This window comes from Lotus japonicus, chromosome 1 (genome assembly GCF_012489685.1).
Source record: "Lotus japonicus ecotype B-129 chromosome 1, LjGifu_v1.2".
Lineage (NCBI taxonomy): Eukaryota > Viridiplantae > Streptophyta > Magnoliopsida > Fabales > Fabaceae > Lotus > Lotus japonicus.
Genome location: NC_080041.1, coordinates 105,566,742 through 105,579,889, shown reverse-complemented (window position 1 = coordinate 105,579,889; position 13,148 = coordinate 105,566,742). Strand labels below are relative to the sequence as shown.

At 38.8% G+C, this 13,148-nt stretch overlaps 1 protein-coding gene across 1 annotated transcript; it reads left to right on the top strand.

Moving 5' to 3' along the window:
* The first annotated feature begins 4,706 nt into the window (after positions 1–4,706).
* Positions 4,707–11,870, top strand: LOC130728767 (RNA polymerase II C-terminal domain phosphatase-like 3). Its single transcript, XM_057580333.1, has 12 exons — positions 4,707–5,654; positions 5,766–5,898; positions 5,977–6,032; positions 6,125–6,185; positions 6,301–7,671; positions 7,912–8,508; positions 8,580–8,732; positions 8,834–9,096; positions 9,196–9,307; positions 9,390–9,644; positions 10,277–10,323; positions 10,434–11,870. The coding sequence occupies exons 1-12, from the start codon at positions 5,032–5,034 to the stop codon at positions 10,498–10,500; spliced, it is 3,738 nt and encodes a 1,245-aa protein (XP_057436316.1). The 5' UTR covers positions 4,707–5,031; the 3' UTR covers positions 10,501–11,870.
* The last annotated feature ends 1,278 nt before the right edge of the window (positions 11,871–13,148 follow it).

Genomic DNA, 13,148 nt, shown 5'->3' with positions numbered 1-13,148 from the left:
ACTAAGGTGATTACTAACCGCTTGAAGGGCTCCCTTGACGCCTTGATATCCCCCAACCAGTGCAGTTTTATCCCAGGAAGACAAAGTTCTGACAACATTATTATTGCTCAAGAAGTTTTCCATTCTATGCGTCTTTTAAAGCGCAAGAGAGGATGGGTGGCTATGAAAATTGATTTGGAGAAAGCCTATGACAGGCTTGATTGGAACTTCCTCCGGGACACCCTCTTGGAGGTGGGCTTAGAGCCTAAATTTTGTGATCTAATCCTTAATTGTGTTTCCTTGAGCTATTTTCAGGTTATGTTTAATGGGAGTAAAACTTCCAAATTCTCCCCATCAAGAGGAATTCGACAAGGAGATCCTCTCTCTCCCTATTTATTTGTCCTATGTATGGAGCGCTTGGCTCACCTTATTCAGCTGGAAGTCAATAACTCCAATTGGAAGCCAATCTATCTTTCTAAAGAGGGGCCTCCTATTACTCACCTCTTTTTTGCAGATGACCTATTGTTATTTGGTGAAGCTTCTATTACTCAGATAAATGTCATGATGCGGTGCTTGGACAGCTTCTGTAATGCTTCTGGGGAGAAAGTTAGCAAGGACAAATCTCGGATCCTTGTCTCTTCCAACGTCAACCTAGGGGAGGCTAACACCATTAGTCAAGTCTCAGACATCCGTCTCACTTCTGATCTAGGAAAATACCTTGGAGTGCCTCCTCTCCACAAAGCTCCAACGAAGGCTACTTATGACTTCATCCTTGAAAAGACTCAGAAGCGACTGTTAGCTTGGAAGGCCTCCACGTTAAGCCTTGCTGGGCGGGTCACTCTTGCAAAATCAGTTATTGCAGCCCTTCCTTCATACTATATGCAAACTATGAAGATTCCCAAAGGTGTGTGTGATAGCTTGGACCAACTGCAACGAAAATTTATTTGGGGCGTGGAGAATGGAACTAGGAGAATAAGCCAAGTTAGTTGGGAAGTTATTTGTCGTCCTAAGAACCAGGGTGGCCTGGGGTTCCGGCGTACAACAGATTTTAATGATGCTTTGCTTATGAAAGTAGGCTGGGGATTGATCCATCAACCCAATTCCCTTTGGGTCCGTGCAATCCGGGGTAAGTATGGTTTTGGCCACGAAGCCCTCCCTCAGGTTAAAAAGTGCAATCGCGAATCCTTATTATGGCGTGGTGTGCGATCTACTTGGGATCAGGTTGTCTCTGGTAGCAGCTGGTCTATAGGAGATGGAACTAGCATTCGGTTTTGGAGTGATCCTTGGATCATGTCGGGCCACATCCTCCAAAACTTGGCCAGGGCTCCTGTTCCAACTACTGATCTAAATCTTCTCCTTTCCACCTTCTATGATCCAAACACGGGGTGGAGACTTCAGCAGTTTGAAGAATTACTCCCTCCTAATACTGTTGATGAGATTGTTTCTTTCCACTCGATCCAACCCCAAGGTGGAAGCGACACAATTCATTGGGCTGGTACTCCTTCGGGTGCGTTTACCACGAAATCAACCTACGAGATGCTTTGCAACAGCCAATACCCTCGCCATCAGGAAGGCCTATGGAAGGCACTGTGGCATATTAAAGGTCCTCAACGCACAAGAGTTTTTCTTTGGAAACTTGGTAATAATGGTGTACTTACGAATAACATACGGGTAATGAGGCACATGAGCACCTCCGACCTTTGTCCTTTATGTGATTCTGGTACAGAGGACTATACTCACCTATTCCGTGATTGTAACGACTCCCGGCTGTTTTGGGTCTCTGCTTTGGGCCACTCTCAAGGCTCGTTCTTTGACTTAGAATGGGAGAATTGGTTTACTGGGAACATCACAGGTCAGATTCGTGGCAGAATAGGAGTTGATTGGCCCAGGTTCTTCTCCTCCGCTTTGTCTGCAATTTGGCGCATGAGGAATGAGTACGTCTTTAACCACAAGCCTCATAACACTAATCGGATTTGGTCCCTCTTGAAATCCCTTGGAATGGAGAAGCTCCCTGTGAGTCATCCCCGGATAACGCATGATCTCGACTCCATGCAAGGCCAACACCGTGGTGTTTTTGATGAGCTCCCTCCTCGCATGGCTACTACCGGTTGGGTGAGACCTGATGTGAACTGGATCAAACCAAACGTAGATGGGGCGGTTAGCTACAATCTGCAAGTCAGTTGTGGCGGAGTCTTCCGTGACCCCAATGGTTCCTGGTTAAGAGGCTTCAGCACGAACTTGGGTGTGCTATCTACGACCAATATATTTCTCACCGAATTATTAGCTGTGAAACTGACAGTGGAAGCGATTATGGGATTGGACTTCCCTCAGGTCATCATCGATTCTGACTCCTTGGAAGTCATCACCTTTCTCCACTCGCACGATGTTGATGGGCATCAGTATGCGAATGTGATTTCTGAAATTCTCCACCTTCAGCAGGTTCATGGAAATATCCTCTTCCAGTCCACTCCGCGTGAGGCAAACTCCTTGGCGGATTATTTGGCCAAAATCGGCCTTGACCTCGACTACGACACCCATTGGTTCGACTCACCTATTGGTGAATGTCACTCTATTCTGCTGAAGGACACTGGTCCTGTGTTCCCCCCTTCCCTTGTTGCTAGCGAGCCTTAGGGCTCGGGGCCCTAGCCCCTTCCTTGTAACAAAAAAAAAAACAAATTAGATAAATCATGATTTATATTTCTAATTTTGTCATGCAAATTTTAATTAAAAATGTAGTGAGACAATTAACAATGGATGTTTATCAAGTATTATTTGCAATGGGTTCATTAAACTTCTGTTATGTGAATTATGTGAATGTAAATTTTGGTTAGATGTTTATAAGTTTACATGTTCTTTTATAAAGTTGTAAGCAACAAGATTTTCTATTTATTTAAGAATAGCATCGAATCCTGTGGAAAAACTTTGCCCTAATTATCTAAGATTTACCTAGATTACTCTTTACTAAAATTTCCAGACTTTTATTGCAGAGGCAATCTTGGCTAATTTGAAAATTTTAAATTAGAGAAACTTTTAACATTAAAATTTGTCAAGATTATCCCTAATTATCTTAGATTTACCTAGATTACTCCTTACTAAATTGACCTGACTTTTATTGCAGAGATAATCTTGACAAATTTAAAATTTTTAAATTTGAGAAACTTTTAACATTAAAATTTTAAAAGATTACCCCTAATTATCTAAGATTTACCGAGATTACTCCTTACTAAATTGACCCGACTTTTATTGTAGAGCCAGAGACAATCTTGGCTAATTTGATATTTTAAAATCTTGAAATCGTTTTCATCATCTCTTCAAATTAAGAAAAGTCTCAAGCTTAATTTGCTGCATATTTACAGGAATCCCCTGATTTCTCATTTTATTCTTTCTCATGATCTACAATATAAAAATAAAAGATGTCGTGCTCAATATAGGATTTTCCAGATTGAAGATTAGTCAACCAACCTTCCCAAATAGTCCCGTTGGTTCCCAGTTATTTACAAGTCCTCCATCTAACCTCACTTCGGATCATAGTACTCCAAATAGCTCGACCGAAGCACGGCTGAAAAGAAAATCCATTATGAAACAGAAAAGATCTTCAGTCAAATCTTCAATTAATATTTATATTAGGTCGTTTGTAATAGAAGACGAAAATGTCTAAAATCCCTTGAAAAATATGTCGAGCCAACCAGTAGATAAACAAAGAAAATTTGCACAAGCTCAAGCAAATAGTAAGCCGATTTTGAAGCGCAACAGAGAGCATAGGGAAAACCAGAACATGGAAAATATACAACCCGATAGTCCACCAATAGACTCTATTTGTGAAGTTGGTGCCCTCAGCAACGATGAGTACACTAAGGGTTTGTTCGGATGGAGAGGGGAAAGTGGGAGGAAAGAAAACACAGAAACCGAGGAATGAATTTAGATTAAGGTGTAGTCCAAATTCATTTCTCGAGATCAAACGAGTTTCTGTTGATCTCAATCAGGCTCAGAAGAGAAGTTTTTTTGTTCACTTTGCTTACGATTTCAGACTCTTCTATTTCATCTGTTGTTTCATATATTTTTAATAATCAAGGTATTAATTGATGTATCAAATACGTACAATACACATATTCCCCGTGCAACGCACAGGTAAAGAAACACTAATTTATATAATTACACTATAATAATTTTGATATAATATTAAAAAAAATATTGTAAACTTGTCTCATATAAGATAAGATTTGAATTACACTATTGACTATGATTGATCTCACATATTTTTCCTTATCGGTAGATATATAAGCTTGTCGCATGTTCATATTTACCGTGTTTCTCTACGTATCTTTAGCCCGTATCTTTATTTTCTTTTTGTATGACGTCACTTATCATATATCGCTTATGTGTATCTTTTCTTTCCTACTTTAGAGTAAGTGTACTTCAAGTATTGTTATCTTATTTAGCATGCATGCCCTTTTAACTTCTTTTTTTGATGTCATGCATTTATCAAAAAAAAAAGAAAACCATGATTTTACCGGGTAAACAAGAGGAAACAAAGAAACACTATTACTACAAGTCTACAAGCAAGCACCAACAGTGTTACTCTTTGTACTACCGTCATTCTCATTCGTGAGGCGCATGGTGTTCCTTTTCAGGATCAGTGACGTGTACGGTCCAGATTCCAATTCCCACTCAAACTTAGATTCTCCTTTCATATCGTATCCCTATAAAACCCTCTCTCTCATCATCATCTTTCTTATTCTTCTTTCGCTACTCGCGTATGTGAATTTTTTCTACCTATTTTTTTTTTTCTCACCATTTCTCTGCGATTCGAAAACTCGATTCTCGCACTTCGTCGCCGTCGTCGATTCCCGGATCCGAACCCTGCGATTCACGATCTCGATCTTGATCAGAATCTCCGATTCATCTGTAACATTGTTGTAGATTGCTAAATCTCGCTGGATCTCGAGGAATCGAAACTGGAACGGAACCCTAATTTAATCATCTAGCCCTAAATTTATCGAGATTTCGTGTTTGGTTTGTAATTGTAACGTTTGTTGTTGTTGTTTTTACTATATGGTTTTTGGATCGTTCTTGGGTTGTGAGAAACTGAGGAATTTGGAGGCGATGGGGAAGGAGGTTGAGGATGTGGATGTGGAGGAAGGTGAGATTTCGGATGGTACTGCTTCGGTGGAAGAGATCAGTGCGGAGGATTTCAATAAGCAAGACGCTGTTAAGGTGAATAATAATAACAACAACAATAAGACTGATGAAGCTAGGGTTAAAGCTGTTCATGATCTTTACTCTAGGTACCCAAATATATGCCGCGGTTACGCGTCGGGTTTGTACAATCTTGCTTGGGCACAAGCTGTGCAGAATAAGCCTTTGAATGATATTTTTGTGATGGATGTTGATTCTGATGCAAATGGTAATGGTATCAGCAAGAATCGAATGTCGTCGGGTGGTTCTGTGGATTCTAAGGAGGTTGTGGTGGTGGATGTTGAGGATGGGGAGCTGGAGGAGGGTGAGATTGATGCTGATGCTGATGTTGATGTTGACCATGAAGCAAGAGCAGGTGGTGGTGGTGAGTGTGAGGGTGGTGATGAGGTGATTGTTGATGGTTCTGAGGCTATTCCCAATTCTAAGCTGCTTGGTGTTAGGAATGTTCTTGAGAGTGTTAATGTTGCTAATGTGGTTAAGTAAGTGAAGCTGTTCATGGGTTTTATTGTTTCCATTTTTAATCTGAATTGCTTACTTTGGAGTATGTTACAACATTGAGTTGATTGTTTTTGTTGCTGTTGTTGTCGTAGATCGTTTGCTGAAACTTGCACTAGGCTGCAGAGTGTCTTTGAGGACTTGCCTCAAGTGTTATCAGGACTTGCTGTTTCTGAAAAGGATAATCTTGTTCGTTTGTCATTCGATGCAATTGGAGTAGTTTATTCTGTAAGACACTCAGGATCTTTCGTTATCATTACGGGAATAGCGTCACGATTGTTTAATTTTTTTTTGTATTCGTTGTAGGTGTTCTACTCTATGGACAATTTGCTAAAGGAGCAGAACAAGGATGGCATATCAAGGTTTTTAATGTAGAAGTTTTTAGTTTTATATTTCTGAATAGTTGCAACACCCCCTAAATCCTAACTTTTCCTTGTTGCGATTTTCGTGTTAGATTACTTTCTTCTGTGAAGGATCTTCACGCCGATTTATTTTCTACAGAGCATATGATTGAGGTGATGTTTAATGCAACCCCCCATTGGGGAAGCAGTTTCCTTTCCCTCCTTGTAATCCCCATTTTGTAAAATAAAAATGAGATAGAATCTAAAACTCGGTTGCTTCTTCCTACAGATTCAGGTCATGGTTACTGCAGTCAATTCTGTTGGTGCTTTAGGCAATGATGCTATTGAAGATGAGAAAAAATTGCAGACCCATGAGACAAAGACTCAGGAGATTCAAGCTGTAAAAGCTCCTGAATTGAGTTCTTATAGTAAGCCTTCACATAGCGTCTCAACTGAGGCGTCCGAAGCTTTTAAATCTGGACTAAGTAATTTTAAAGGTAGAGGGATTTTGCTCCCTCTATTAGACCTTCATGGTGATCATGATGCCGATAGCTTACCATCACCCACCCGAGAAGCGCCGTCCTGCTTCCCTGTAAATAAATCAATGTCTATTAGCGAGGGGAGGGTTGGGTCTGGGTTGCCTTCTAGCAAGATGAAGGCTAGGAAATTGGAATTGGATAGTGAAGATTCTAAGATTCATCTCTATGAAACTGATGCTTTAAAAGCTGTTTCCACATATCAACAAAAGTTTAATCGAAGTTCCTTTTTCACATATGATAAACTTCCAAGTCCAACCCCTTCTGGTGATTGTGAGGAAGAGGCTGTAGACATGAATGATGAGGTCTCTAGTTTTTCTATAACGAGCTCTAAGCCAACCCTTTTGGATCAGCTGCCTGTTTCTTCTACTTCCATGGATAGGTCCTCTAGCATGCATGGATCGATTAATTCTAAACTTGACGCGGTAGGTTCTGTGTCTTACCCTGTGAAAAGTTCAGTGAAGAGTAGAGATCCTAGGCTTCGTTCAATTAGTTCTGATGCAGGAGCTTTAGATCTTAACCAACCTTCAATGACACAAAGTGTGCCTAAAGTGGAATATTCTAGTACAACAATCTCAAGAAAACAAAAGGCTGTAGAAGAGCCTTCTTTTGATGTTGCTGTATCAAAAAGACTTAAAAGTTCCTTGGAAAATCCTGACCGTAATACAACAGAGGTAAGAACTGCTGCTGGAAATGGTGGTTGGTTGGAAGAAACTGCTACCACAGGATCTCAGTTGTTAGAAAAGAACCATTTAATTGAGAAAAGGGAAGCTGAGCACAAAAATACTTTGATTTTTGGTGCTGGTAACATCAATATGACAAGTAATCGAAATGAGCAGGCTCCAGTTACAACTAGCAACATGACAGCTTCTTTACCTGCTTTATTGAAAGATATAGCTGTAAACCCAACCATGTTGCTAAACATACTTATAGAGCAGCAGCAGAGATTAGCAGCAGAATCCCAAAAGAAATCTGCGGATTCCGCTACAACTACACTGCATCAAACAAGCTCAAATTCAGCATTGGGAATGAACCCAACTGTGAGTGCTGGTCCATCATTGACTACTGGTTTTCTGCAAAGTTCGGTTGGGATGCTTCCAGTTTCATCACACCCAACTTCCACGGTAAAATGCTTTTTGTGATATGTTTTTTTAAATGATATAGCCAGCGGTTGTGGTGTTACCTTCTAATTATCTATTTCTTCTCTTGCTTTTGATAATTAACCTGAAATTTTTAACATTTTGATCCTTGATTATGAATGAACTTATAACCTAAATTTGTTTGCAAAATTTTAAGGCCAGATAATTGTGTAACGGGAATCACTTGAAGCTAAATGTTTTTTTTTTAATGTCATTGGCAATCAGGCACAAAGCCCTCCACGTGATTCAGGAAAGATTCGCATGAAACCGCGTGATCCACGGCGCATTCTCCATGGAGGTGAACAATTCAAAGCCACTTTATCCCCTATGTCGAACAACCAGGGAACTCTGGACAATGTATTGGCCCAGAAGCTTGAGGTTAGGACTGAGACAACATCGGCGCCTACTCAATCAATTGTACAACCTGATATTGCTCGCCAGTTCACCAGTAATCTGAAAAACCTTGCTGATATTATGTCTGTTTCGCAAGAATCTTCAAAGCACTCTTCCGCTCCTCAAAGTTTTTCTTCAGCATCTGTTCCTCTTATATCAGATAGAGCTGAACAGAAATCTGCTGCGTCTAACTCTCAGAATCTGCAGGCTGGCATAGGATCAGCTCCTGAAACATTTGGATCAGGTTCCTCTCGATCCCAGAATAAATGGGGCGATCTGGAGCATATTTTGGATGGTTTTGATGAGCAGCAGAAAGCTGCTATACACATAGAAAGGGCTAGGAGGATGAAAGAACAGAATAAAATGTTTGCTGCTAGGAAATTGTGCCTTGTATTGGACCTAGATCATACACTTCTTAATTCTGCTAAGGTAATTTACATGGAATGGCTCTCCTGTGAATCTAAGTTTGTAAAATTGCATATTAACAGGTTCTATTTCAGTTTGTGGAAGTTGATCCAGTGCACGAAGAAATGTTGAGGAAGAAAGAACAGGAGGAACGAGAGAAACCTCCGAGTCAGAGACTCCTTTTTCGTTTTCCTCATATGGGAATGTGGACTAAACTCAGACCGGGAGTTTGGAACTTCTTGGAGAAGGTAAAATGAATTATGTTAGTTGTTTTAGGCATGGCATTGTAGTTGTACACCAGGGCTTAAATTAAATTGAAGAATTCACATCTTTCCCAATTGCTTTATAGGCTAGTAAGCTCTTTGAGCTGCATGTTTACACTATGGGAAACAAGCTATACGCGACGGAAATGGCTAAGTTGCTTGATCCAAAGGGGGCATTGTTTGCTGGGAGAGTTATTTCTAGAGGTGATGATAATGAATCCCTTGATGGTGATGCTCCTAAAAGCAAAGATTTGGATGGCGTTTTGGGTATGGAATCATCGGTTGTAATTATAGATGATTCTGTGAGAGTCTGGCCTCATCACAAAGCGAACCTTATAGTGGTTGAAAGGTCAGTGTAACATGCGTTTCAATCTTACATGCATTTCTTTACCACTCTTATAGATTCAGTGGGCGTGGCATCCCTGTATTAAGTTTTAAGATATTGCAGGTATATATACTTCCCCTGTAGTAGACGTCAATTTGGACTTCATGGTCCTTCTCTTCTTGAAATTGATGTCGATGAGAGACCTGATACTGGAACTCTAGCAGCCTCTTTGGCGGTGAGCTCATAGTCAATTTTTTTCTTTGATTTGGGACGGTTTGTTATTTTACAGTTCATAATTCCTTCTCTTCCACAAGTAGGTTATTGAGAGAATACACCAAAACTTTTTTGCTTCACAATCTTTAGAAGATATGGATGTCAGACATATCCTAGAATGTGAGCAGAAAAAAATCTTGGCTGGATGTCGAATAGTATTCAGTAGGGTGGTTCCGGTTGGCGAAATTCCCCACCTTCACCCTTTGTGGAAGATGGCCGAACAATTTGGTGCTGTTTGCACAAACCAGATTGATGAGGAGGTTACTCATGTAGTTGCAGGTTCCCTTGGGACTGATAAGGTATAGTTTTATTTATAAACTTTCAGCACATTACAGCAGTGCGTCCTAGTGTTATTTTGTTTACTTATTTTATCATTGAAGAAAAAAAAAAATAGATGCATGGAATTTTGCTTTATGTCAAAATATAGAGTAGCACTTGATAAAAAAACCGTGCCTCAATCCCTGAAAAATTCCAAGTGTAAATGAAATAGACATGGGAAGCAATTTTATCCATCGTTTAGGCTATGTTTGGATATCCCCTAGGCACCGGTGCTATTACGCACTTCAAGATAAAGAGTGAATGGAACCTTCTTATTAATCAGAATGAAGGTCTGTTCACGTTGCTCTCAACTAGTATTGAAAGACACTTCATTTGATTTAAGTCTACAAAAAGGTGGATCTTGTGGTGATCAGTCAACAACGCCAGCCACTTAAGCTTAGTAGTCCTCGACATATTTGCTGAAATCAACTAATAGAAAGACCATCTAACTTGGCTTTATCATTTATAGAGCCCTTACTTTTGTGTATTTTCTGCAACTGCTCCTATATCTTCACTTGCTTCCACTGGGACTGAACATGGTTTAAAATCTTTACTTCTTATCTTCTCTGGTAGTCTGATATCTAACTAGTGCTACTTCCTTTGTTCTGAGCAGGTAAATTGGGGTCTTTCCACTGGAAAATTTGTTGTCCATCCTGGCTGGTGAGTATCGCATAACTTACATTCATCCTTGTCCTTTTCAGCCCCTTTCTTTTTAAAATTCTGAATGTGACTTGTGCTGCTTCTTTCCCCCTCCCTTATTTAAAAAACAGGGTGGAAGCATCAGCATTGCTATATAGGAGGGCGAATGAGCATGATTTTCCCACTAAACCACTATAAAATTAACCATATAATCTCTGGTTAACTAAAATACGGGAAACATAAATCAAGAATCACATTGATTCGGGTGTCTGAAATCACCAGATCAGAATTGGTCTGGGGAAGCATTTTTAATGCCTGCCCATCGGAGCTGGCGGTTGATGAGTGTAATTTCACTCAGAGGCCAGTTTCTGAGGACTTAAATGGAGAACTGTAAAAATGCCCTGTGGTTTTGGGATTTTCCTTCTGGGATGGGTGCTGAAAGGGCCTAAAATGAGTTGACAGCTTTAGGGAGTAGGTGGTTGATATATTGTGGAGGTGGCTTTTGTGAAGCTCTCAGGAAATTTTGCCTGAGATGATGTCAAGAGTGGAAAATTTAAAGGCCTCAGCATTTTAGAGAGTTAAAACATGGAGGAATTGACTTAACCTAATTTAGGAAACAAAACTTCCTTGATTAGCTGAGTCTGAACTCTGAAGGGAGCTGGGGGCTCATAATGGGGGGCTTATGGACCAGCAAATTGAATTTCTTAGAACTGAATTTGTATGTGAATGTGTCAGTGTATAATCATTGTGGGGCTCAGACTAATCACCATTCACTCCCCCAAAACATAAAATTCAGCAGGGAGGGGTTGGACAGAAAATCTTAGGAAGCTAACCATACATTATATAGGCAGGTCCCTTCTCCTTTTGGTTGCTTCTGCCTTCAATTTTTGCGACTTGCGTGGTCTTACAACAAACCAATTGGAAAATTTTGAGAATTTGTAAAACACAACAATCTCATTCATGATGCCAATTTTTTCCTGGGAAACCCATTGTGGTCAAGATAGCAAAATGGAGAAAGTAAAACGTATATGCTCCCTCGACCAAAAAAGAAAAAAACGTAAATGCTCCCGTTTTGTTCAAGATAGCAAAATGGAGAAAGTAAAACGTATATGCTCTATTATATACTGAAGAATAATAACAGTGAGATACAGGTGCTGTACTGAAATGGACCACACAAACTAGTCCCTTATCTCACTGGTGCCAGAAACACTAACTTTGTCACTCTTTCTAATATTCTTTTTTTGATTGGTTAAAGTTTATGTAGATTTCACCAAATTGGTAGGGTGGTTCATATAATTTAGTGGACCCTACATGATTTTTAACCTATTAAAGAGTGAGTGTAGAAAGAGTGTTGAAGTGAGGTGTTGGTAGCATTTCTCTTGTGGAAACATTAATCATCCCTTGCTATGTGTCTGTCCGGTTCTCATGACTCTAGTTTCCTTTTAGGCTAACGTTTTTATATAGAAAAACTGTCATTTAGATCAGTAAATAAGTTTCACATGAATTTCGTTTCACTTGTTCAAACTTCAAACCAATCAATCCAGTAGTTTCTTAAAGGGTGCACCAAATGCGTGTCTTATATGTTCTTTTCCACATCAGAAGATTTTACCTCTCCAAGTACTTAAAAACGGTTTCTACTTTTTGTAGATTAAATTCATTTATAAGCGGGGATTTTACTTAATGAAGTGCGGTTATAACTGTTGATAAGAAACTTAATGTCTTAAGATTAAACAACTTCATAGTCGCCACTACATGCACTGCCATTGGCTGCTATCATCATCACTGTCATCGCCACCACCAGGTAACATGCACCTCCACCACCATCACTCCCAAATTTCCACTGATTTTCTTAATCAGCATAAATTAGATAGAACTTCTAATACAACAAGTAACAGAAAAAAAAACTATATCAACTAACTTGGCATTTGGAAGAATGAAGCATAGAAAGAAAATTCAATGGAATAAAAGGAAGAACTCATATATTAAGTGAACTGTACTCAATACTCACAACATAATGTAATAAGTCAACTCCTCTTGCTAGCACTGGAAACTTACTTACACGTGATCATAAGAAAGAGGAAGAGAAACCAAGAAGAATCCTTAAGCTCATGATCTTCAAGTGTGAATTCCTTCAAACCCTAACACTCTGACGGAAACCCCAAAAATCATACAACACCCCATTTAGTGAATTTTGAACCCAAATAAAAGATTAAGGTTATGCAATGCACGTGATATGCTACAAACATTGGTAGTTTTAATTAATTTTCACACGAAAGTAAGTAAAAAGTTCATCCTTTAGCCCTGAAATTTAAATATGTAATATCGACTGTATATGTATTGATATTTTCTAATCCTCATACGATACAAATTATCATGCTTTTTCATATATTTACTCCTAAAATTATTTTTAAATTATGAAAAAAGTACATAATATATATTAATATTTTATAATCTTTGTACAGTATCTGTTAACTATTAAATCATTTATTTCTAGAATTATTGATTTTGTATAAATATGAAAGTAGTTTTAGCTAAAATATTCATTCTTGTGTGAGATTTAATTTGTACATAAATAAAAGTATATGTATATTAATAATCATATTTTTCAATTTTCGTATGACATATTTTCATGATAATTTTTTTCATACTTTTATAGATATTTACGCCTTAAAGTATTTAAAAATTATTTAAAAAGTAAATTGATTATATGAAAGTTTTTTCTTGTAAAATGTTCCTCCATGTGAAAGCTTTTTATCTAAATAAATACAGACTATACATCTATCAATATTTTCTAATCTTCATATGACATATTTTCCCTATCGAATTATATATACTATATACACACA